This window comes from Panthera pardus, unplaced genomic scaffold, assembly GCF_024362965.1.
Source record: "Panthera pardus isolate Hobbes unplaced genomic scaffold, ASM2436296v1 HiC_scaffold_22, whole genome shotgun sequence".
Taxonomy (NCBI): Eukaryota; Metazoa; Chordata; class Mammalia; order Carnivora; family Felidae; genus Panthera; species Panthera pardus.
The window spans coordinates 47,198,801-47,223,285 of record NW_026526788.1 but is presented as its reverse complement, the minus strand read 5'-3'; the positions used below and the strand labels follow the sequence as shown (position 1 = coordinate 47,223,285).

At 41.6% G+C, this 24,485-nt stretch overlaps 1 protein-coding gene and 1 long non-coding RNA gene across 7 annotated transcripts in view; one reads left to right on the top strand and one right to left on the bottom strand.

Moving 5' to 3' along the window:
- The window catches only part of LOC109264573 (WASH complex subunit 2-like), a 61,506-nt gene extending 47,778 nt beyond the window's left edge, over positions 1 to 13,728 (bottom strand). For all 6 annotated transcript variants that reach the window (XM_019444932.2, XM_019444936.2, XM_019444938.2 and 3 more), the window contains exons 1-5: positions 13,620 to 13,728; positions 13,406 to 13,528; positions 12,450 to 12,614; positions 3,832 to 3,894; positions 1,281 to 1,454 (exon numbers count right to left, since the gene is read on the bottom strand). In XM_019444932.2, coding sequence (XP_019300477.2) covers positions 1,281 to 1,454; positions 3,832 to 3,894; positions 12,450 to 12,614; positions 13,406 to 13,528; positions 13,620 to 13,622 — 528 coding nt within the window. In that variant the 5' untranslated portion in view covers positions 13,623 to 13,728. The remainder of the gene's footprint in view (positions 1 to 1,280; positions 1,455 to 3,831; positions 3,895 to 12,449; positions 12,615 to 13,405; positions 13,529 to 13,619) is intronic.
- Positions 13,729 to 13,784: 56 nt separating this feature from the next.
- LOC109264575 (uncharacterized) lies at positions 13,785 to 23,738 on the top strand. Its single transcript, XR_002078786.2, has 4 exons — positions 13,785 to 14,034; positions 19,059 to 19,158; positions 22,163 to 22,252; positions 23,354 to 23,738. It is a non-coding gene; the product is annotated as an uncharacterized LOC109264575 (long non-coding RNA).
- Positions 23,739 to 24,485: the final 747 nt, after the last annotated feature.

Genomic DNA, 24,485 nt, shown 5'->3' with positions numbered 1-24,485 from the left:
AAAACAATTCTGAAGTTTAACACAAGAGAGAATTTGGGAAGGTTAATGTAAAAGTTAAAGATGTGGGGCGCCTGGGTGGCTCAGTCGGTTAAGCGGCCGACTTCAGCTCAGGTCATGATCTCGCGGTCCGTGAGTTCGAGCCCCGCGTCGGGCTCTGTGCTGACCGCTCAGAGCCTGGAGCCTGTTTCAGATTCTGTGTCTCCCTCTCTCTGACCCTCCCCTGTTCATGCTCTGTCTCTCTCTGTCTCAAAAAAATAAATAAACGTTAAAAAAAAAAAAATTGAAAAAAAAAAAGTTAAAGATGCAACAGCAACCAATTCAGTGCAAACAAAAGAAAGTGCTACTGGGCGAACTGCTTACTCAGGAGGCATTCCCAAGTCCTCCAGTAGAAGAGAAAGGGGTGTACAAGCTGGAACTAGCAAGCGTAGCCCAGGCAATACACCACCCAGGGTCCACTGCTGACTGCTAAATCCCTACAGGAAAAGGCAAGCCAGCAAGCATACCAGTGCAAGAGGAACAGCCCCAACACGGTACAACACCGCAGGCTCAAACGGGAAGAGAAGTGTGAGGCGAAACGAACGACAGAAGATCTTGGCTCTGGGGCATGTTCCAACCCATAAAGCACTTGTGTGTCACAAGGACTCTCTCTCAAAATCAATACGGCAACCTTCTATGTTTACCTCTGCCTGGCTGTGCTGCCCCCAAGTCTCCTCTGCAGATCTGAGGTAAAGTAACAGGAAAGCAGTAACTATATTCACGGCTAACAGTCTATTCGTGGACGCTCACAGCGGCTTTATTCATCCTAGCCAAAACCCGCAAACAACCCAAATGTCTTTCAGCACTTGTGCCGTCTCCCCAGCACAAGCTACAGAAGTTCACGTTCCCAACAATCTCCTCATACTTCCAAACCCAATTCGGGTCTCATCTGTACCCTCATTTCCCCAGCTAGAAGCAGTTCTCTCCCAGAGCACTTATGACGGTGACTCATGTAGATGTCTCCTCTCTCCCACCAACTGGTCATGCTATAATAGGCATTTGGAGAGTAGGAGCCATGCCCCGCACCTCTGTACTCCCCTGCCCTGGCGTGCTGCCTTGTACCTGCTGGGTGCTCCATCAACGATCCGGTAAAGCAAGTGTTTCTAACGGAGTCAATGTGAGACTGCTAAGTACCATACTTACTTCCTAAAAGTCAAGCCCATGTCTTACTAATTCTGTACCCAAGTAAAGTGCCCCAAACACAACAAGTGTAATAACAAGTAACATGAACTGAACGTCCTTACCTTTGGTTCAAGGATCAGTTCCACCCGTTCATTAGCATCATCTTCTTCTGAGTCTGAGTTTCCTGCTTTTATATCTAGTTGTTCAAATGCGCTGTCCAATACTTGTAAACCATAGTTCACAGCCTCCTGAACCTTAGGAATCAGATCTACTTCTTTCTGTTCCCGGGTCTTCTCCTACAAAAAAATACTGTTCAGTACAGATCTCCAAACTATTGATACCGCCCTAATAAAACAAAAAGAAATCAATTACAAATGTTAACAAGTCAGACTCTGCTGAATGCCTTGACAGACTTTGGAGTAAGTTTTAAATCCCCAGTTTGTCACTTTCCGGACATGGATCACACTACCGAAGGTCCCAGAACTCCCTGTTCACCATCTATAGCAACAAAAGCACTACTACACTATGTATGACAGTTCGGTTAGGTAACCTATGTAAACATCCCCTGTGAATGGGATGTCACAAGCCCTCCAGTGGCACCCGACTCCCCTACCACTGGAGGAACAAAGGGCCCAGACTTTCAGGTTCACCATGACTGGATCCCACTAACCTTGGTTAATGGGCCTTGGGACAATTTCAGAAGTTAAAACTGAGAAGAAAGGGACTCCAGCCAGAGATGTCATCTTTCAATTGGTGAAAATAAAAAAACAAAAAACTAGTAGTTATGGCTATTTATAAATGTGTTTCAGACCAACAGAGGGTCAGTATCATTTCCAACTTATCCTGTACACCATCCGAGAACAATGCCCCCACCAAAAGTCTGTACATATCACCAACCTGCTGAAAACACTCCACAGGCCTCCGTTTCCTACAACACCAGCTGTCAGTGACAGTCCCCTCACACACTCAACTGTGTCATCAGTTGTGAGAAATATTGAAAAAAGAATTTAGTGTCATTTCCCCTCTTCACAAATATTCTAGAAATTGATACATAATTACAGAAGGAATCAAACCATACAGTGCTGTTGTAAGGGACAAAGGGAAAACTCTATGAGTTTTTTATACTTTTACCTCAAGTATGGAAATCCTTCTAATCCAGCTTTTTTGTTCTGGCTGCATCTTTTTTCCACTGTAGTATGCTTGGTTCTAGTTAAATAGCTAATTCTGCACTAAGTGTGTGAAAACAGGTTTGTGAAATAATTACATAGGGGCTTTTTAAAAATAGTTCACTAAATACTCACCACTTCAAACTGAACCCTGACTTGGTGTAACCAAGTAACCACAAACCACTGCATTTACATGGTCAGCAAATCTTTTGAGTTAATAATTAAAAACAAAGTAACTTTTTTTTTTTAAACCTGGGAATAGGCAGAACTGTAGCTGGTTTCTAATATCCTATCCTAACAGCTTCACATACATAATAGCTATTGATGAAGTACCAACTTTTTCAAGTGATTTATATTTTCTCTTAGAGCTGAGTCAAGGCTACTCCGATTATGAACTTACATTCCAGTGCTTTTCTAAGGGGGAGGAAAAGAATACAACTTCTGCCAGAAGGCTAGAAAGTCCAGAAGGTCTTATCTATGCTTTGGCCCATGATGTGACAACACCCAGGAAGAATGTTTATGTATCCAAAACATGTGAAGGCCACAGAGATAAAAAGATAGAAACTGCTGCCCCTTGACTCCTTAGCCTGGTTTATGAACCCACCGCTCACTTCCTTTTCCTTCCTCCTGCTGACCACCAGTATCTTCCACTATCATTGTCTGTAAAATACCAGGCACATCCCCCAACTCTGAACTTAGTGCATGGCATTCTCTTTTTTAAGGCCATTTCGGCCTTAAAATCTGGCCTTTCCTTCTTCACCGAGCTAACACCTTATCCTTGTAGGTTCTCCTTGCTTATACCACTGAGCTCTTCTCATCTGATCTTCCAGAACAGTTAGCAGCTCCAACATGTTATGTCCTACTGCTCCAACTAAGACCATAACTTCTTGAGGGTCAAGTATGTGTTCAAGTTACCAGCTCCCTGCAATCTTTCTGGAGTCAGTAAATGTTCACTGCACATTCTGTGCTCTCTGGGCTAACACATCCTGCAGCAAGCTGTGCACTAAACCAGCATTCACCTCAGTCATTTACAACTGGCAGGAGTCAATGGTGTCATAACACAATAGGGAAGCATGGTCTTCAAAGAACTCACAACGTACAGCCCAGTCTGGTCTATTGTTGTAGAACCCTCAAGGTCTATTGTGTAGAACCTCCACATTTGGGGGTGGAGCGGGGAGAGGCAGGGAGAAGGAGGAGAAAGAGCAAAAAGAAGGGAAAGAGACAAGAGACCAAGGGAGCCAGCCAAACATAAAACATTATCTGGCCTTTTACAGAAAATCTCCTGCACTCTGCTCTGATGCCAGACTTCAAAAACTTTACATATTTCTTAATACACTACATTTCAGAAACAAACCACAGTTCCATTCCTGGGGTGTCAGGAGCAGCCCTTCCCATTTGCCCCAGGAACCATCCTTCTGCCCACAATCCCCCACCGGCCACATTACAAATTTCCACCACTTTCTTCCCTAAGTTAAGAACTCAACAAAGAGGGATCTAATGAAAGTACCTGTTCTGCTTTTTCTGTCTCAGCCTTGAGTATCGGCTCCTCCACTTCTTCATCGTATACACGCTAAATAGGGAAGCAAATTCATTTTTAAATGGTCAAAATATCATTTGGAACGAATCGTAATATAAGAATTCAACACACAATAAAGGCAGACACAGAAGAAAGGATTACTCAACAAATGACTGAGGCTATTGGTCAAGGGCAAACAAGCAAAGAACAGTAGTTAATTCACCAAAAATTAAATTTAAAGACATACAAATGACTGGAAAACATGAAAAAAGCTCCATCTCATGTTGACCAAAGAGTCACAAAAACAATGAAGACTCCAGTTTTCATACCTTTTGGCTTCACCTAACACTTAACGCTGACAGGGCAATGACACACATACTTCAATGAGAGGCTACGGAAAATGTCAACTGGTAGAACTTACCTACTAGGTAACAAGAACTTTAACATTCTGAGCAATGGAAATGGTAAAAGTTATTTCCATCCTGTTGCTTCAAATGGTTGATAAGCTCTTATTATCCCACTTATATGAAAGCAGACAGGCCGAGCCCACCAAGGATTTGCCAGAAGGCCAGGCATTCCGCCCATACAGCATGGGCAGGCAGGCATCTCTTTTCCAAAACAGAGCTATGGCAGGGCACCTGGCTGGCTCAAAACAGAGCTAGGGCTCCAGTACCTCCTTGTGATTTCCTTTACTTTTTAACTGTTAAAAAGAAGACATGGGGACGTGTTCTAAGAAGACTTATTAGAAATCTGCAGTATTTAAGATTGTGATCCCGGCACACAGCAGATAAGCATAATAAAATACAGACGCAAGAAACTGATCTGCATTTACACATAAGGCTAATTTTACATTCATAAAAACACAAACATAGATACACATACGTTCACACATGTAAGTAAGTGAGGAAAAGAACTGTACAATAAAGCTTACCTATATGGGGGGAAAAAAACAAGGTAACACTCCTATCCCATACTTCACATATAAGCACTCATATACATCCATGCAGATCTACACTCTCCACGTAAGAATAAAAACACAGAGGTACAAAGGGGCCCTCACCTAAAGTATTTAGAGCTAAGATAAAAAATGAGGAGTGGGTGCCTTTGAAGCAAACGGAAAATTCTTAAAGTCTGCTAATGCAGAGATGCCTGGGTGGCTCAGTCGGTTAAGCGTCCAACTTCAGCCCAGATCATGATCTCACAATTCGTGAGTTCCAGCCCCACGTTGGGCTTTCTGTCGTCAGCACTGAGACCGCTTCGGATCCTCTGTCTCCCTCTCTCTCAAAAATAAATAATAAAAACATTAAAAAAAAATAGAACTCATTTAAAAAAGTCTGTTAATGCAGGCTGGTGCATATTATTAGCATTTATGGTTATTATCTGTTCTTTTTTAGACATGTGAAAAATTTCATTAAAAAATTTATATTAAAAAATCTCTATCAAAAGACTTAAAATGCTTAATAATTATCATTAAGAAAAATGCAGTCTGCAAATATGTACGTATAGGAAAGATTAAAGTTAAAAAAAGAAGACTAGGGGTGCCTGGGTGGCTCAGTCAGTTGAGAATCCAACTTTGGCTCAGGTCATGATCTCACCACTCTGTGTGTTCAAGCACCGCATGGGGCTTTCTGCTGACAGCTGAGCCTGGAACCTGTTTCGGATCCTGTGTATGTGTGTCTCTCTCTGCCCTCCCCTGCTCACGCGCTCTCTCTCTCTCTCTCTCTCTCTCTCAAAAATAAACATTAAAAAAAAAAAAAAAAAAGACTAGAGGGGCGCCTGGGTGGCTCAGTCAGTTAAGCATCCAACTTCCGCTCAGGCCATGATCTTGCAGTTTGTGGGTTCAAGCCCTGTGTAGGGCTCTGTGCTAACAGCTCAGAACCTGGAGCCTGCTTCAGATTCTGTCTCCCCCTCTCTCTGCCCCTCCCATGCTCATGCTCTGTCTCTCTCTGTGTCTTAATAATAATAAATAAACGTTACAAAATTGGAAAAAAAAAGAACACTAGAAAAATATGTCAAAGTGTTTAATGGTTGCTTAATTTGGAGAGGTGGAATTATGGTTGACTTTTTGTGGTTTTAATTTCTTACACTTTGATATTTTTTATCTATGCCAATCTCTCCTACAAGTGTTATTACTTTTATAACAAGAAAGAAAAAACTTTGGGGCGCCTGGGTGGCTCAGTTGGCTGAGCATCCAACTCTTGATTTCAGCTCCAGTCATGATCTTGCAGTTCATGGGATCCAGCCCTGTATCAAGAGCCTGCTTGGGATTCTCATTCACTCTTTCTCCCTCTCTCTCTCTCTCCCTCTCCCCAAATCGTTCTCTCTCTCAAAATAAATACATCAACTTTTTTTTAATGTTTATTTTTGAGAGACAGAGAGACACACACACACATAGCGTGAGCAGGGAGGGACAGAGAGAGGGAGAGGGAAACAGAATTTTAAGCAGTCTCCAGGATCCAAGCTATCAGCACAGAGCCCAATATGGTGCTCGAACCCACAAACTGCAAGATCTTGACCTGAGCCGAAGTTGGATGCTTAACCGGCTGAGCCACCCAGGCGTCCAATAAATAAACTTGGAAAAAAAAGAAAAAACTTACAGGCCAATGTCTGCATGGGAAATGGACTTAGAATTTATATGCCAGTATGTTGGCAGGCACCTCTCCACCATCTGAAATTTCAGATGCTGCTTCTTTTTCCATACTTTAAAAAAGAACTATAAAGAGCAGAAATTTGGAGGGGTTAATTTTCAAAGACAGGGACAAAAAAGTAAATAGGTCTTAAAATTGAGATTTTCAGACATGGCACCTACCAAAGTCACTTCAGGTTTTAAATAGCGAGACCATTTAAACTAAAAGGTTGAGCTTCACGCTCATGACTGAATAGCTCCAAAGTCCTACTTTTTTTTCTCCTGCTCTCATTAAAAACTACCTCATGAAACATCAGTAGCCTGTGGCTGGAGGCCACACATGACCTCTACGAAACCAACCAGCAAACACACGAGACCCATGGGATCTTCCAAGAGTGATAAGAACTATGGATCTCAAGTACTCAGCACACAGCAGACAATCCGCACTAACTTCCTTCACTGTGACCAGGCTAATCTCACAGCTTCATGTGTTTTTTGATCATTTTTAAATCAGGTAGCCATTCCCAGAATTGTTAAACATCTCAAATATTTTCCCTCAAAGGATCTTTTCTTCATTTGGGGAGATGGGGAAGAGATGAGGTGGTGAACTGGAGAAAAGGGACCAGGGGCTGACGATTTCTTAACAAATTATACACAGCCCTAGTCCTTTTCATTTATGTGTTCTCCCGTTCATTCATTCAAATATTCACTAGGTTTCTACAAATCAGAAGTGTGCTGGCCCCATGGAGTGCCTGGGTGGCTCAGTGGGTTAAATGTCCGACTTCAGCTCAGGTCACGATCTCACGGTTCATGGGTTTAAGCCCCACTTTAGACTCTGTGCTGACAACTTAGAACCTAGAGCCTGCTTCCGATTTTGCGTCTCCCTTTCTCTCTGCCTGTCTCCCATTCGTGCTCAGTCTCTCTCAAAAAAAAAAAAAAAAAAAAAAAAAACATTAAAAAATAAAAATTACAACAAAAAAAGAAGAAGTGTGCTGGCCCCAAGGAATACAACATTCACAAAAAAATGTGGGGCTTGATTTAGTAGGATAGTTTGACACATCAGAGCACATCAATAAGTGTAAAATTATAATCATGAGAAGCGCTATACTAAAGAAGTCACATCTGAAGTGCCTGGCTGTCTCAGTCGGTAGAACATGAGACTCTTTACCTTTGGGTCATGAGTTCAAGCCCCACAGTGGGTGTAAAGATAACTAAAAATATAAACCTTAAAAAAAAAAAAAAAAAAGTTGTTCTAGGTCACTCAATGTTTTAGAACAAAATTCCTAAATTAACAGCTTAATGAATCCCTTCTGATAACACACTGAAGCACTGGCCACTGTTAATTAGTAGTTTTCCTCCTTCAGAATTCCCTCTTGAGCCTTTACTAAAGGAACTCATTTCTGTTGCCCTAGAAAGCCCTGATTGCTCTTTAGTTTCACTACCTCTGTAATGCATTTTTCAACCTAGTACCTGCTTTTGAGGTTAATTCCTAAAAGCCAGAAAGCTACCTTTGAATACCTTTCCAATAAACTATCATGAAACCAAATGGCAACATCATTCAAACCAGAATTGTTTTTTTTTTTTAATTTTTTTTTTTTTAACATTTATTTATTCTTGAGACAGAGAGAGACAGAGCATGAACGGGGGAGGGTCAGAGAGAGGGGGAGACACAGAATCGGAAGCAGGCTCCAGGCTCTGAGCTGTCAGCACAGAGCCCGACGCGGGGCTCGAACCCACAGACCGTGAGATCATGACCTGAGCCGAAGTCGGCCGCTTAACCGACTGAGCCACCCAGGCACCCAAACCAGAATTGTAATACATGAGTACCAATGTCAGGGTTTGAAGAAAATACATAAAAAGCCAAATCACTGCCAAATGTATTAACAGCATGCAGATTTTTTCAGAGTTTGATTAACCGTTAGCTGTACTTTTTTTTTTTTTTTTTTTTAACGTTTATTTATTTTTGAGACAGAGAGAGACAGAGCATGAACAGGGGAGGGGCAGAGAGAGAGGGAGACACAGAATCTGAAACAGGCTCCAGGCTCTGAGCTGTCAGCACAGAGCCTGACGCGGGGCTCGAACTCACAGACCGTGAGATCATGACCTGAGCCGAAGTCGGATGCTTAACCGACCGAGCCACCCAGGCGCCCCAGCTGTACTCTTAACATCATCATGTTCTGCCACGAATGAGAAGAACATGTAACACATTGCACTACAGGAGGTGTGAGAAGCAGTTAAACTTAGCAGTGGCAACAGGTACATTGAGAGGGGAATTCTGGCTGCAGAATGGAAGGGGAAGAAGATTAAGGACTAGGGAAATGTAAAGATGGGTGGCAAAAAGGGAATCCAAAAAGTGAACAGAAATAAAGAACTACTACAAAAAAAAAAAAAAATTTTTCAGGAGAACAAAAACCCACAAAAAAAACTCTGCTACATCAAGAAAAACTCAAAATCTAAAATAACTTGGCCAGGGGCCACCTGGGTGGCTCAGGAGGTTAAGCATCTGACTCTTGATTTCAGCTCAGGTCACGATCATGGGATTGAGCCCCACATCGGGCTCTGCACTGACAGAGTACAGCCTGCTTGGGATTCCCTCTTTCCCTCTCTCTCTGCACTCATCTCTCAAAATAAATAAATAAACTTAAAAAAAAAAAAAAAACTTCACCAGAAAAGAACAGTTGAACAAAAGACAAGGAAGACATGAAGACTGTGATTCAGAAAACACAGTTTATGATACCCACCTAACCCCCAAAATTCAAACAGATGCTAATCCAATACCATGTGGTACAGGCACATTGCGTAGACCCTTCCCAATCCTACTCCATGCCCCATCTAGGTCTCTAACACTGATCGCAGAGAAGAAATGAGCACCTGATCCAGCAAGAAAAGTACAGAATGAGAGCAACAAGTATACCAGAATGGACACCAAATTTGGCTTCATGGAAAGATGATGGGCTGCATATACACCTCTAAACTGCCTCTGCCAGTGAGAAAGACGCTCAGGACCAAGCACGGACATTCTACATAGATGACTAAAAAGTGACTACAGATTTTACTAAAATACTGGCTCTATCTTAAACTTACTGGCAAAGAGATCTCTAATACCTTCATTAAGATCCTTATTTTACAGACTCCCAAAAATGCTAGTAGCGGCAATTCAACCTGAACTACTAAAAAAATGCACAAACGTGTTGCCTAAGATACTTGCATGATGCTATTTGGTCTTCTCTTAAAAGTCCTGAACAGAGCTTTTACAATTTAGCAATTTTCAAAATCCTTTCTATCACTTTACACCTAACAATCTCAGGAAATAACCTACTTAATAATCCTTTTTCCACAGATGATCTATGGCTGACACTCAGAAAGTTAGGCTAACCTCCCTCTGAGAAATATAGGTCAGTTTAACTAAGCTTCCTCTCCATCCTCATCTTAACAGTCCCTCCTTCACTCACTCACTAGGCTCTAGCCACACTTGCTTCCTTCCTATTCTGGAATTACACTATTATGGAGGATTGTGATCTTCTCTAAAGACAGGCTCTATCGGGTGCCTGGGTGGCGCAGCTGATTAAGCATCCAACTCTTGATTTCAGCTCAGGTCATGATCTCACAGTTCATGGAGCCTGCTTGGGATTCTCTCTCTCTCTCTCTCTCTCTCTCTCTCTCTCTCTCTCAAAAATAAGTAAAATTTAAATAAACAAATAATAAAGAGAGGTTCTGTCTAATTTAACTATGTATTCCTAGGATCTAGTACTTAGGAAGTCAATAAATATATAGGGAAGAGCACAAAAACAGACACTCAGATCAACAGAGAACCCAGAAAGGGACCCACAAACATATGGCCAACTAGTCTTTGACAAAGCAAGAAAGACTATCCAATGGAATAAAGACAGTCTCCTCAGCAAATGGTGCTGGGAAAACCGGACAGCGACATGCAGAAGAATGAACCTGAACCACTTTCTTACACCAGACACAAAAATAAACTCAAAATGGATGAAAGCCCTAAATGTAAGACAGGAAGCCATCAAAATCCTCCAGGAGAAAGCAGGCAAAAACCTCTCTGACCTTGACCACAACAACTTCTTACTCAACATGTCTCCGGAGGCAAGGGAAACAAAAACAAAAATGAACTACTGGGACCTCAGCAAAATAAAAATTTTCCTGCACAGCAAAGGAAACAATCAGCAAAACTAAAAGGCAACCGACAGAATGGGAGAAGATATTTGCAAACAATATATCAGATAAAGGACTAGTATCTAAAACCTATAAAGAATTTATCAAACTCAACACCCAAAAAACAAATAGTCCAGTGAAGAAATGGGTGAAAGACATAAATGGACACTTCTCCAAAGACATCCACATGGCCAACCAACACATGACAAAGCTCAATATCACTCATTATCAGGGAACTACAAATCAAAACCACAAAGAGATACCACCTCACACCTGTCAGAATGGCTAACATTAACAAGTCAGGCAACAACAGATGTTGGCAAGGATGCAGAGAAAGAGGATCTCTTTTGCTCTGCTGGTGGGAATGCATACTGGTGCAGCCACTTTGGAAAACAGTATGGAGGTTCCTCAAAAAATTAAAAATAGAACTACCCTACACCCAGCAATTACACTACTAGGTATTTATCCAAGGGATACAGGTGTGCTGTTTCGATGGGGCACATGCACCCCAATGTTTACAGCAGCACTATCAACAATAGCCAAAGTATGGAGAGAGCCCAAATGTTCATCGATGGATGAATAAAGAAAATGTGGTGTATATATATATAATGCAGTATTACTTGACAACCAAAAAGAATGAAATCCTGCCATTCGCAACTATGTGGATGGAATTAGAGGGTACTATGCTAAGCGAAATTAGTCAGAGAAAGACAAATATCATATGACTTCACTCAATGAGGACTTTAAGATACAAAACAGATGAACATAAGGGAAGGAAAGAAAAATAATATAAAAACAGGGAGGGGGACAAAACATAAGAGACTCTCACATATGGAGAACAGAGGATTACTGGAGGGGTTGTGGGAGGGGGGATGGACTAAATGGGTAAGGGGCATTAAGGAATCTACTACTGAAATCATTGTTGCACTATATGCTAACTAACCTGGAGGTAAATTTAAAAAGTTATTTAAAAAAATAGAATAGAATACAATACAATACAATAAAATACATACATACATATAGGGAAAATCACACATGGCTTAAAGCCCAGTAATCTTTCTAGAGTTGATTCTGTACCACAGGTTCAGCCATCATAACAAAACATTAATCAAGAATATTCCAGGGGCACCTGGGTGACTCAGTCAGTCAAGCGTCCAACTTCGGCTCAGGTCATTATCTCGCAGTTCACGAGTTCCAGCGTATTGGGCTCTGTGCCGACACCCCAGTGCCTAGAGCCTGCTTGGGATTGTCTCCTTCTCTCTCTGCCCCTCCCCCACTCATTCTCATTCTCATTCTCATTCTCTCTCTCTCTCTCTCTCTCTCTCTCTCTCGCTGGCTCTCTCTCAAAAATAAACATTAAAAAAAATCCAAAACAAAAAAGAGTATTTCAAGTAGGCACACATACGCCTTTAACAGAATTCATCAGAACATAATGGACACAATCAATAGTGCAGTCACATGCTGGTCAGACCAGGATCAGACCAGGCAGGTGTACAGCTCTCCTTAAGGGACATGGCCACAATAAGGCTTGGGGGAATACCAGCACAAGTGCTGACTATCCTCAAAACTAAAAGGGTACGAAAAACTAGAATGTAAGATAATTTTATCATTAGATTTTTTTAAAGGCCTGAAAAAACAAACTGTACTAATTTAAAAAGGCATTAATCCTAGAGAAAGAAGCTTCAATTACCAAGAACCCCTGTGTTCATGAAAATTGAGGAGGGTACCTAATAATACATCATTTAATACCCCAAGGGACTCTTGTTCCTCCAGAAAACACTATTTATAAGTCTGACACAATTAAGTAACTCACGTTTTCAATGAACTGGGTATTAGACAGCATAAGGAAGTCGTTGAAGACATTATGTAGGCGACAATCTGTGGCTTTAGTTTCCCGGATTAACCCATCCACTTGTTTCTTGATTTCATGGGTCCTAGAGATAGTCTGCTGTGAGAATTCCTGCAGAAACTGTAGTAGCTATTTAAAAAATAAACATACAGTAGTATCAATATCAAATGAGTCTACTCCGTGTGTCAAAACAAAAAAGAACCCATTTCCTTTCACCTTTGTGTGTTAGAATGTAAGAGATGCTGCTTTCGACAACACCCAAAACCAAGTATCACTGAAAAACATTAACAAAGCTCATCCAAACAGTGGCAAGGAGTACACCGACACTTGCTATCTCGCTTCTGGACGAATTTTAAAGTCTTGTTTGGTTATCATTCTACAGAAATCCCAGATCAAGGGCAAAATAACAAACTGCCACTCTTATAAAAAGAAAAAAATCGTGTTCATATGGGACTTCGGAATCACAGTTTCGGGAGTCTTGGGTCCCCGGCCTTTAAAGTCCCACTCGAGGATATCCATATACAGGCTTGTCTACCTCCCCACACAGTCCAGGTCCCAAAGTGAAATGGCCTCACTTGTGCCCTAGCAAACCCGCGGCGCAGAGATAACCTATCTGCCTCCATCAGGATGGAGATGGGAGCAGCCCTAGAAAACCCAAACAAGGAAGAGACCTGCATCTGGGCTGCAGTCGGAGTGGGGGAACTCAGCCGGCTAAGGACGATGGGCCCGCCCCCGCCCAGGTGCCTAGGGACTGCCACAGTGGCGTTTTTGGGGAGGGATGCGTTATGAACGCATGAACAGGGGCAGCAGAATACACCGAGTGGAGAAGGAATCGGGGTCTCCTGTCCTCCCGCGCGCAAGCCGCGGGGTCACCCCAGGCGGCCCGCCCTCCGCTCCCCTCCCTGGGGCCCGCCTCTCACGCCCGCATCGGCCGCCAGCGACCAGCTCTGGCTGCTCCTGCGGATCTCCTCCACCGACCAGGGCCGCTCCCACACGGGCTCGGACGCCGGCGCCCGCTCCTGGTCGGGGGTCGTCCGGTTCATCTGCAGCGGGAAGAATGAGAAGACGGGCTGAGGTTGGGGAAGGCACCGGCCCCGACCCGACCCCGGCCCGACCCGGGCCCGCCGCCCTCACCATCCCAGTCGGGCAGCTCCGCGGCCTCCGGGGCAGCCACGACCGCACCCGCTAAGGTCCGCAGGTCTGCGGAAGCCAAACCCCGAGCCCCGAGCCCTGCGGCCCCAGCACGTGACCAACTCTCATGTGACCGGCCCCACACGTGACCGGATGTGTGGTGCCGCCGGAAGAAAAAAAGGTTTGCAGACTACAGGCTTGAGTTAGCAGGCCTGCTGCTGGGTTCGCGTGGAAGCTGGGAGCAGGGAGGATGCCGACGCCACGGGGTGCTGAAGGGAAGCGCTCGGCCGGGTTGCACTTGACCCGGCGAGCGCAGACGGCCGCTGAGGAGCACGCTGCTGGCCCGGCTCGGCTCAGGAGGGGAGCCCGAAAGAAACCTGTGGAACAACCCGCCTGGGGGCTTCTGCCTCTGCGCGAGGTGAGCAGGGCGAAAGCTACACCCGGCTGCGTCTTTTCCTTGTGGCATCTCCGCTACCCTTCGCGGGGTTGGCGCACAGGCGCTCATTAAGTGAAGAATGACTGGCCAGTCTGGCCATCATCATGCCCGCTGACCTGCTTGGTGTCAACTCACTGCCTAGGGCCTGGTTAAAATCCTTTACTCCCTGGACATTACCCACAGATTCAAGCCCAGACGTCTCATAAGACAAGCAAATACCTTTTATAATCTGATCCCTGCTGCGACTGTATCTTCAACCTTCCCAGTTCCCCGCTAGCGCTCAGTGATCCTGCTAGGTAGGCTATTTTCACGCATCCTTTAAATTCCTTCTGCAGAGTCCCGCTTGTGCCAGACCAACTAACTAAATTATCTAAATAAAGATTCCAGTTTCTTTTCATTCCTTTGTACCCAAGGGTAAGTTATTTAACCTCCGTTAGCTTTCCTCCTCAGTAAAAGGAAGATACATATCTTGCAGGGACATGGTATTAAATGTGATGATATTCTTAAAACAGCTATCACAATGTCTGCCTTAGGGAGAGCGTTAAACGGATCTTACCGCTTTCTTTTGTTTTTGCCTCTAACACCTCAGTGAAAACTTCCCCGAGTATCCCAAGTATAGTTTTAATGCCCCTGTCAGTTATTTTCTGTTTGTACACATATCATAAAATATTACATTGTGTTATAGTGTATTTGGATCTGTCTCCCTTTAATAATAATAGCTAACATTTATGAAGTGCTCGGTATTTACTATTTGATGCATGTTAATTTATTTAATTATCTCAGTGACCCAGAAAGTAGTACTATTGTCTCTTTTTTTAAATGTTTACTCATTTCTGAGAGACACACACACAAAGCACGAGTAGGGGAGGGACGGAGAGAGGGAAACAGAGGATCTGGAGCAGACTCTGCACTGGCAGCAGAGAGCCTGATGCACTGCTCGAACTCTCGAACTGCAAGATCATGACCTGAGCTGAAGTCAGAGGTTTAACCTAAGCTGAAGTCAGAGGCTTAATCGACTGAGCCACCCAGGCATCCCAAGTACTATTATCTTTATGTTATAGTTGAAGAAACTGAGGCATCGGAAGATAAATAACTTCTTCAGAATTAGCCAGTAAAGAAGCAAGCTGGGAACCTACATAGTTAGCCACTGTTACCCTGTAGCTAGTCTTACTTCTTTTAAAGGAACTTTTTTTTTAATGTGTATTTATTTTGGAGAGAGAGAGAGTGAGTATGAGCAGGGGAGGGGCAAAGAGAGAACAGAGGATCCAAAGCAGGCTCTGTGCTGACAGCAGAGAACCCGACACAGGACTCAAAGCCATGAACCATGAGATTATGACCTGAGTGGAAGTCAGAAACAACCGACTGAGCCACCCAGGCACCCCAAAAGAACTTTATTTTTAAGTGACCATCTATCAACCTCTAGCTGTTCCCTCACATTCATAAAAAAAGCAAAACAAAAACCTCTTGAGTTTGGTTGGTAAAATTTAGGTGAACTGGTTACTGCACTTGGCATCTCGTCTGACATCATCATGGGCAACTTCAGGAGCCATATAATGACCCTAGCTTCGATGTGCCTCAGTAACCTCAATCAATATCCCAATTCTCTAAGCACCTTGCTTACCTACACCCTGAACCTTATCACCTGATTTTCTTCTAAATCTGGACTGCAATAAAGCAGCCTTTACTTCCTCGTCTGTTCTCAACTAACCCAAACCCATCCCTCAGTTCTCCTTTTGTCCCCCAATTCCACCCTCTTAGCTTTATTTCCTTGCCTGTTCTGCGTAGAGCCCGTGATAGTAGCCTTCAACTTCCCTTGAAAGCCCTTTAATATCTGTATGTCAAGGTTCTGACACATAGTTCTGCTAGCTCCTAACTACAAATCAGTGCAATGATGTCCTTTCTCCTTTCCTGCGCCTAGGTTCGTGAATGGAATCACTACAAATTCATATTCTGCAAATTTGGCTGAACTCTCAGCACTGATTAGCAGTCCTTTTGCTTATCTTTGATCTTTATACTTGATAGCTCCCTTCCATAATTTCATCACGTTTTTCTTTCTTTTTTTTTAACATTTATTTATTTTTGAGACAGAGAGCATGAACAGGGGAGGGTCAGAGAGAGAGGGAGACACAGAATCTGAAACAGGCTCCAGGCTCTGAGCTGTCAGCACAGAGCCCGACACAGGGCTCGAACTCACGGACTGGGAGATCATGACCTGAGCCGAAGTCGGATGCTTAACTGACTGAGCCACCCAGGCGCCGCTCATCACGTTTTTCAAATTATCTACCCCACTTGCCTCTGCAAGAGAGAATAGACTTCTTACCTCATACTTAAGATGTTTCAATGTGTACACACCTGTGTCTCATACAGTTCTTTATTTGCACACAACAGAATTCAACTGGCAAACACCAAAAAAATAGAATTTGGAGAAAAAACCTACAGAATTCACAGTTAAGGAAAAGCTAAGCAAGCAGGTCTTAGGAAGAGCATAAACCAGAGGAAATCGGGAGTCCCCTTTGAGCCACTGCCATCAGAATGACAGCCCCAATCATTTCCCTTCTTGTGTTTCTCTTCTGAACTTCCAAATTCCTAAGATAAATAAAATCTGATTGGCTCCCCTTAGGTCATACCCCCATTCCTTCCACCTCTAAGGGGGACTGAAATTGGTACTGTTAACCAAAAGCAGGGAGAAGAGATGCTAGGAAAGCAAAAACAACCGGCTACATGCTCCCTTTCTTTCAGTCTCTGGAAACACTGTCCTTACTCTTGCCGGAGATTAGTGGCCACTGTGTTCTTGATGGAAGCTTTCCAGCCTCCCCTGGGATAATGCTATCTTGAACTCCACTTCCCGTGTGTTCAATACTGCTCTCTTTACTGGTACTTCTCCCATAGACCTTTTCAAATGTTTTTAAATCATGCTTTTTATTGAATCTGTTCATATTAGAGAGCTCTTGCTCTGCCATAACCATGCCTGAGAATTCAGATGAATCTACCCATTGTACAGTATATTAAAACTTGTTTCTAGGCACCTGGCTGGCTCAGTCGGTAAAGCATGCAACTCTTGATCTAAGGGGTCATGGGTTAAAGCCCCATGTTGGGTGTGGAGCCTACTTAAAAACAAAAAATTTTTTTCCTGTGCATTTTGATAAGTTTACAATATTTTAAGTAGTTGTAATATGAGTTGGGTTTTTTTTATGATATACAAGATTTTATTTTTCACATAGTGGAAATAATGGCATACTCTTTATTTTTCAGTTAATGACTATAGTGTGGATATTGCTTAAAGTCAGGGAAAGGTATAAAAATTTTGTTGAAGACATAAACTTCTCAGCATTACATAATCCAGTATATCTTATCTCCTAATAGTTTAATGGATATTTCATTGTTCATTAATATTAGAGGATTTAATGAGAAAAGCCACTGACATATCCAGCATTTTATTTAATTTTTTTTAATGTTTTTATTTTTGAGAGAGAGACAGAGAGTGAGCAGGCAAGGGACAGAGAGAGAGGGAGACATAGAATCTGAAGCAGGCTCCAGGCTCTGAGCTGTCAGCACAGAGCCCAATGTGGGGCTCGATCCCATGAACCTGAGTTTGAGCCCCAGGTCAGGCTCTGTACTGACAGCTTGGAGCCTGGACCCTGCTTCGGATTCTGTGTCTCCCTCTCTCTCTGCCCCTACCCTGCGCTCGCTCTCTCTCTCTCTCTCTCTCTCAAAAATAAATAAACATTTTTTAAAAAGTGTTCAAATCCAGCTGGTTTTCTAAGTAATTGAGTGGTATAAATGGTGTGACTATAGTATTAGAGTTTGGGATTGTAACCAACCATCTCTAACCAAACCCCCAGTCCCTTTGCATGTACTGCTAGCTCTCTGTAGTTCTGATTGCTCTAGAGGGCTTATGAGTTTTGTTTTATAAGAACGCACAGGGGCGCCTGGGTGGCTCAGTCGGTTAAATGGCCGACTTCGGCTCAGATCGTGATCTCACGGTCCGTGGGTTCGAGCCCCGCGTCAGGCTCTGTGCTGAAAGCTCAGAGCCTGGAGCCTGTTTCAGATTCTGTGTCTCCCTCTCTCCCCCATTCATGCTCTGTCTCTCTCTGTCTCAAAAATAAATAAATGTTAAAAAAAAAAAAAGAACCCACAAGCCTAAGAATCCAGTAATATAGATCTGACCCAATAAATCTACTAACTGTAAGTTATATGCTCTTTTTAAAGAAATGGTAGTTATTATTTTTTAAATACTATTTTAGTATTTTATGAATTATATATCTAATAGTTTGGCCAAATTGAAACTCTCAAAATTACTACTACTGTTATCATTTTGCACTAGTAAACGAAGCGTGAACAGCAAATGTGTCCAACTGTGTCCCAACAGTGTCAAGCTCTACCACTGTTAAGGTTAGATTTCTTGCCTCCGAGATAGGTTTTGCCAATCGCCCTTCTCTCACCAAATTCTTTTTAATGAGACACAAAATTACTTATGACATTGTTCTTCCTTTCTGGCAAAACCCTTAATTTAGCTAAACAAACTACTGCCTGCAAAGTGGGTTTACAACTCTTAAAATGTACTTGTAATTATTCTTTACCTGAAGTATTTTTGAAATACTGAACATCACAAAAATCTTCCATTTTATGATAACTTCTAGCTTAGTTTAAGGTACACATAATAATGTAAACCACTAGCTGCTTGCCTTTTCAGTAAAGGTAGGATTCGAATCAAAGGTATTAAACAATTTGTAAAATTTTCTTTGTTCAGTGTGATTAATTTTACAACTTTAGGGCATTACAGGCTGAGAAAGCTGGCAAAAAAAAAAAAAAAAAAAAAAAAGAACATTGTATGCTTTTATAATGCATAGCTCTCAGATGTTACACTGAAATACTCCCAGAGTTAAAATATCCATGTTTGAGTTTGACCATCAAATATGCTATATGTAATATAAGGATTGATTTTCTAACTCTACTTTCTTGAAAATAGAGTCTAGCCATCCTGTTTGTTTGTTTGTTTTCTACAGAAGTCCCTCTAGTGGCAAGCCATGGTTCCTCTAAGAGTCATTTAAAGGGCCTAAGAGAAGATTTTCTCCAAGAATGGGCAGTTCAGAGGCTCCACATGAGGTGAGGCTAGAAATGCTTCCCAGTCAGAAAACCCAGAAACCAGGCGCCCCACAGTATGGACAACATGCTCCTCTGTCGAAGGGATCCCTGCTCTCTGACCTGGGTGGAAAAGCTGACCCATACACAGAGTGACAGAGGCTGATGAGTTCTGGAGATCAAGCAGCTTTGCTTGCTGATACTATACTCTGACTCGATATGTCAACAAGCAGCACTTTCAGGGCCCTCAGGAATGGATTTCTAGCACAACCCTTCTGCCCGCCTCTGTTAATCACTGAGCTCTCTTTTCAAGAGTTGGAATTTTCAATCTGCTGCAAGTCCTTTAGAGTTTTGGTACTATAAGACCTTAACCCTTCTGCATGTTTATTCAACCTCCCCTTGGCTCAGCTACCTGCCCAAATACATCAGAAGGCAGGCATCTCACTTGCACCCTTGAATAATGCCAACATTATTCCCGGAAGTGGTTGGCGAGTCTTATCAAGGAGAATTGTAATCCTGGGAGTCCAGTTCCTGCATTGACAGTTTAATGAAAGCAACACTACTAGGAAATAGTTCTACTCACCCATTGTTGCAAGTCTGCAACTCCTATATTTGGCCAAGAGGTTGATTATATATGTTAAAATATTTTATAAATAAATTATAATAAATAAATAAATTTACTTATAATAAGTAAAATATAATAAAAATTATAATAAAACTTTATAAGTAAATTATAATAAATAAAATATAATAAATATTATATACAATTAAATTTTTTCATCTTTTAATGTTTTCACTTTTTTCAATATTTCTTTATTTTTGAGAGAGAGATAGAGAGCCAGCAGGGGAGAGACAGAGAAAAAGGGAGACACGGAATCAGAAGTAAGCTCCAGGCTCTGAGCTTATAGCTCAGAGGCCAATGCAGGCCTCAAACCCAAGAACCATGAGATCATGACCTGAGCCAAAGTCGGACACTTAACCGACTGGGCCACCCAGGTGCCTCAATGTTTGAGAGTGAGAGAGAAAATGCACACAAACATGCATGCATGGGGGAGGGGCAGAGAGAGAGGGAGACAGAGGATTTGAAGCGGGCTCTGCACTGTCAGCACAGAGCCCGATGGAGGGCTCAAGCCCACAAACCGTGAGATTGGACCTGAGCTGAAGTCAGACCTTCAATGGACTGAGCCACCTAGGGTGCCCCCCAGATGTTCATAACCTACATAAACACAGTACAATCAGCCAGTAAATTAACATTGATGCATTATTATTACTTAATCTATAGACCTCATTTAAACCTCATCTTTGTCCCATGTCCTTTTATCTACCTGGAACCACATAGTACATTTATTATGTCTCCTTATTCCTTCATCTTTCTTTTTTGTTTATGACCTTCATATTGTTTTGAAGAATGCTAGCCAATTCTTTTATAAAATTCTCCTAAGTTTCCTCATGATTAATTCAGGTTATGCATTTTCAGCAAACATGCAAAAATATTTTGACAACAATGAAAAGGAAAACCTGAGCAGGCCTAGCCTTATAAGACAAGAAAATATACTATAAAGCCTCTGTAATAAAACTGTTACATCGGTGCATGAGTAGACAAACAGACCAGTAGAATAGAGTAGAATAGAATAGAATAGAATGCCCCAAAATAGACCCAGGCACATTTGGAAACTTAGAATATTGGTAAAGGGGCATCTCAAGCCACTGGGGCAAAAATGGACTTTTTAAAAAATAGTGCTGTAACAACTGGGTAACCATTTGGAAAAAGATAAGAGTGGAAACATACCTAACACTACATAAAAATAAATTCCAACTGGATTAGAAATCTAAATATAAAAACTGAGTCTATGGTCATAACATCCTTGAATGTGCCTGATCCCACCTAAATGTAAAAACTGAAACTATGCAAATACTAGCAAACAACATGAATGACTTCCTCTTTAGCCTCAGTGTGGGGGAAGTCTAACTATAACTCGAAATCCAGAATAATAAAAAAAAAAATTGATAAATTTGAATGCATAAAAATAAAACATTTTTCGTGGCCAAAAGCCATCACAAACAAAACCAAAAGACAATTGACAAACCAGGAGAAAATATTTGCAACATATATGATAGACAAATGGCTAATATTGCTAATATATTAAAGGGATATTAAAAGAGCTCTTAAAAATTAAGTGGCAAGCCACCACAAAAAAAAAAAAAAAAAAAAAAGAGCTACAGGCCAGTATCCTTGATGAACACAATGCAATGCAAAAAATCCTCAACAAAATATTAGCAAACCGAATCCAAAAGTACAGTTAAAAAAAAAAAATCATTCACCAGAATAAAGCAGGATTTATCCTGGGATGCAAGGGTGCTTCAATATTTACAAATCAATGAACGTGACACATCACATCAATAAAAGAAAGGATAAAAAACATTATTTCTTTTTTTAAATATTTACTTTTATTTTGAGAAAGAAAGAGAGCAGGGGAGGAGCAGAGAGAGAAGGAGAGAAAGAATCCCAAGCAGGATCTGCGCTGTCAGTGCAGAGCCCAATGTGGGGTTCAGTCTCATGAACCATGAGATCATGACCTGAGCCAAAATCAAGCGTTGGACACTTAACCAACTGAGCCACCCAGGAGCCCCTATGATTATTTCAATAGATGCAGAAAAACCATTGACAAAGTACAACATCCATTCATGATTAAAAAAAAAAAAAAAAACCAATAAAGTAGATCTAGAGGGAACATACTTTAACATAATAAAAGTCTTATATGAAAAACCCACATCATTATTGTATCACACGTGGTATTTTCACAGCCCTAAAAATCCTCTGTGCTCTACCTATTCATCATTCCCTTCTTCTAAACCCCTGGCAAACACTGATCTTTTTTCTTTTTTAAATCCAGTAGAGTTAGCAAGTCCTGTTATATTAGTTTCAGGTGGACAATACAGTGATTCAACAATTCTATATATTACTCAGTGCTCATCGAGAGAGGTATGCTCTTTTTTCTGTTTTTAAGTCTATTTATTTTTTTCTTAGTAATCTCTACACCCAATGTGGGGCTCAAACTCACCAACCCCAGATCAGGAGTCGCATGTTCTTCCAGCTGAGCCAGCCAGGCGCCCCAGGGTAAGTGTGCACTTAATCCCCTCCACCTATTTCACCCATCTCCACTCACCTCCCCTCTGGTAACCATCTATTTGTTTGTTCTCTATTATTATTAAGAATGTGTTTTTTGGTTTTCTCTTTTTTTTCTTTGTTTCTTAAATTTCCCACATGAGTGAAGTCATATGATATTTGTCTTTCTCTGATTGACTTATTTCATAGCATATACTCTCTAGATCTAGCCCTATTGTTGCAAATTGCAAGATTTCATTCTTTTTTATGGCTGAGTAACATTCCATTGCATATATACACCACATCTTCTTTATCTGTTCCTCTATCGATGGACACTTGTGTTGCTTCCAGATCTTAAACAATAAACATAGGGGTGCACATATCCCTTTGAATTAGTGTTTCTAAATTCCTTGGATAAATATCCAGCAGTGGAATTACTGCATCATATGGTAAGTCTATTATTAATTTTTTGAGGAACCTCCATACTCTTTTTTTTTTTTTTAAGTAGGCATCATGCCCAGTGCAGAGCCCAATATGTGGCTTGAACTCATGACCCTGAGATCAAGACCTGAGCTGAGATCAAGAGTTGGATGCTTAACTAACTGAGCCACCCAGGTGCCCCCATACTCTTTTCTATAGTAGCTGTACCACTTTGTATTCCCACCAACACTACAGGCACTGTTGTTTTTTCTCTACTTCCTCACGAACTCTTGTAGTTTCTTGTGTTTTTGATTTTAGCCATTTTGATAGTTGTGAGTGGGAAATGCAAATCAAAACCACCATGAGATATCACCTCATACCTGTTTAAAAAAAAGACAAGAAATAACAAGTGTTGGTGAAGATGTGGAGAAATGGGAACGCTTGTGCACTTTTGGTGAGAATGTAAATTGGAGCAGTCACTGTGGAAAATATAATGGAGTTTCCTAAAAATTAAAAATAGACTGTCATATCCAGCAATTTCACATCTGAGCATTTATCTTAAGAAAATGAGAATACTAATTCATAGATATATGCACCCTCATGTTCACTGTGTGACCAGCTAGAACCCAACACCTGACCTTTACTGCCCACCTGCTTATACTCACTGACCTTTGTCCCACATTTTTCCTTAAGCTCTTCTATCCAGCTCATCTTTTAACTCAGGCTGATGGAAACCAAAAGCACCCCTCAAGTGATAGTGACCACCCTGACAAGACCTCCTGCCAACCCAGGCCATCCAGACCAATATGACCATAACCCTGGACTCGCGCCGCACAGATGGACCATGGAGTGACCTGCAGAATGACTGACAACTTCCTTTACCTCATTATAATACTAAAACTTCTGCTCAAGGATGAGCACAAGCCTCATTTACATAACATACAATGTGTGATATAGGCATGCTTCCTTAAGTTGCATGCACTGCCTTATGTTCCCCTTTACATTCCATGACAAGGCTTCCCTATCTAAATATTCATCCCAACCCTAAATAAAAGGGACCCATTTACCCTTGGCTCGAGAGTCACAGCTTTGGAAGTTATTCCCTGTGATCTCCTTATTTGCTGCAAATAAAGTATCCTTGTCCAACAATTTACCTGGCATAGTTTTTAATCTGTGACTCACCAAGGAGCAATTTATATCTATATCTATTTATATTTACATCTATATCTACATATCTATATATCATCTATATATCTATATCTATATGTATGCAACAACATGGATGAATTTTGAAGGCATTATGCTAAGTGAAATAAGGCAGACAAGAAAAAGACAAATACTGTTATGATCTCACTTATATGTGGAATCAAAAACACAATGAGTTCATGGATACAGAAAACAGATGAATTAGATTGCTGGTAGCCAGAGGTGCGAGGTGGGAGTGGGCAAAATGCGTAAAAGAGGATAAAAAGAAGAAAAAAGTCAAAAAAGCAAAACCGTAGAATCATCTCAAGAGTTGCCATAAAGGATGTGAGAAAATGCAAAATCTATTTTTGAATAAAAAAAGAAACTTAATAAAATTAGGAAGATAAATGTAATTATGAAGAGATGCTTCATTAACATATTTTTTCCAGAGCTAAAAGAGCCCTTGGCCTTTTTCATTTCTGCTCTGGTCACCAAATGTGTGTGTCATTGGGTAGGGTATTTTCTGCCTAGAGATATCATCCAATCCCCCAGGTTGAGGGCTCAATCCACAAGACTGTCCCCTGCCCCCCACACACACCCAATTCAAATGTCAATCTCAAGTCCAGATTGTTACCCGTGC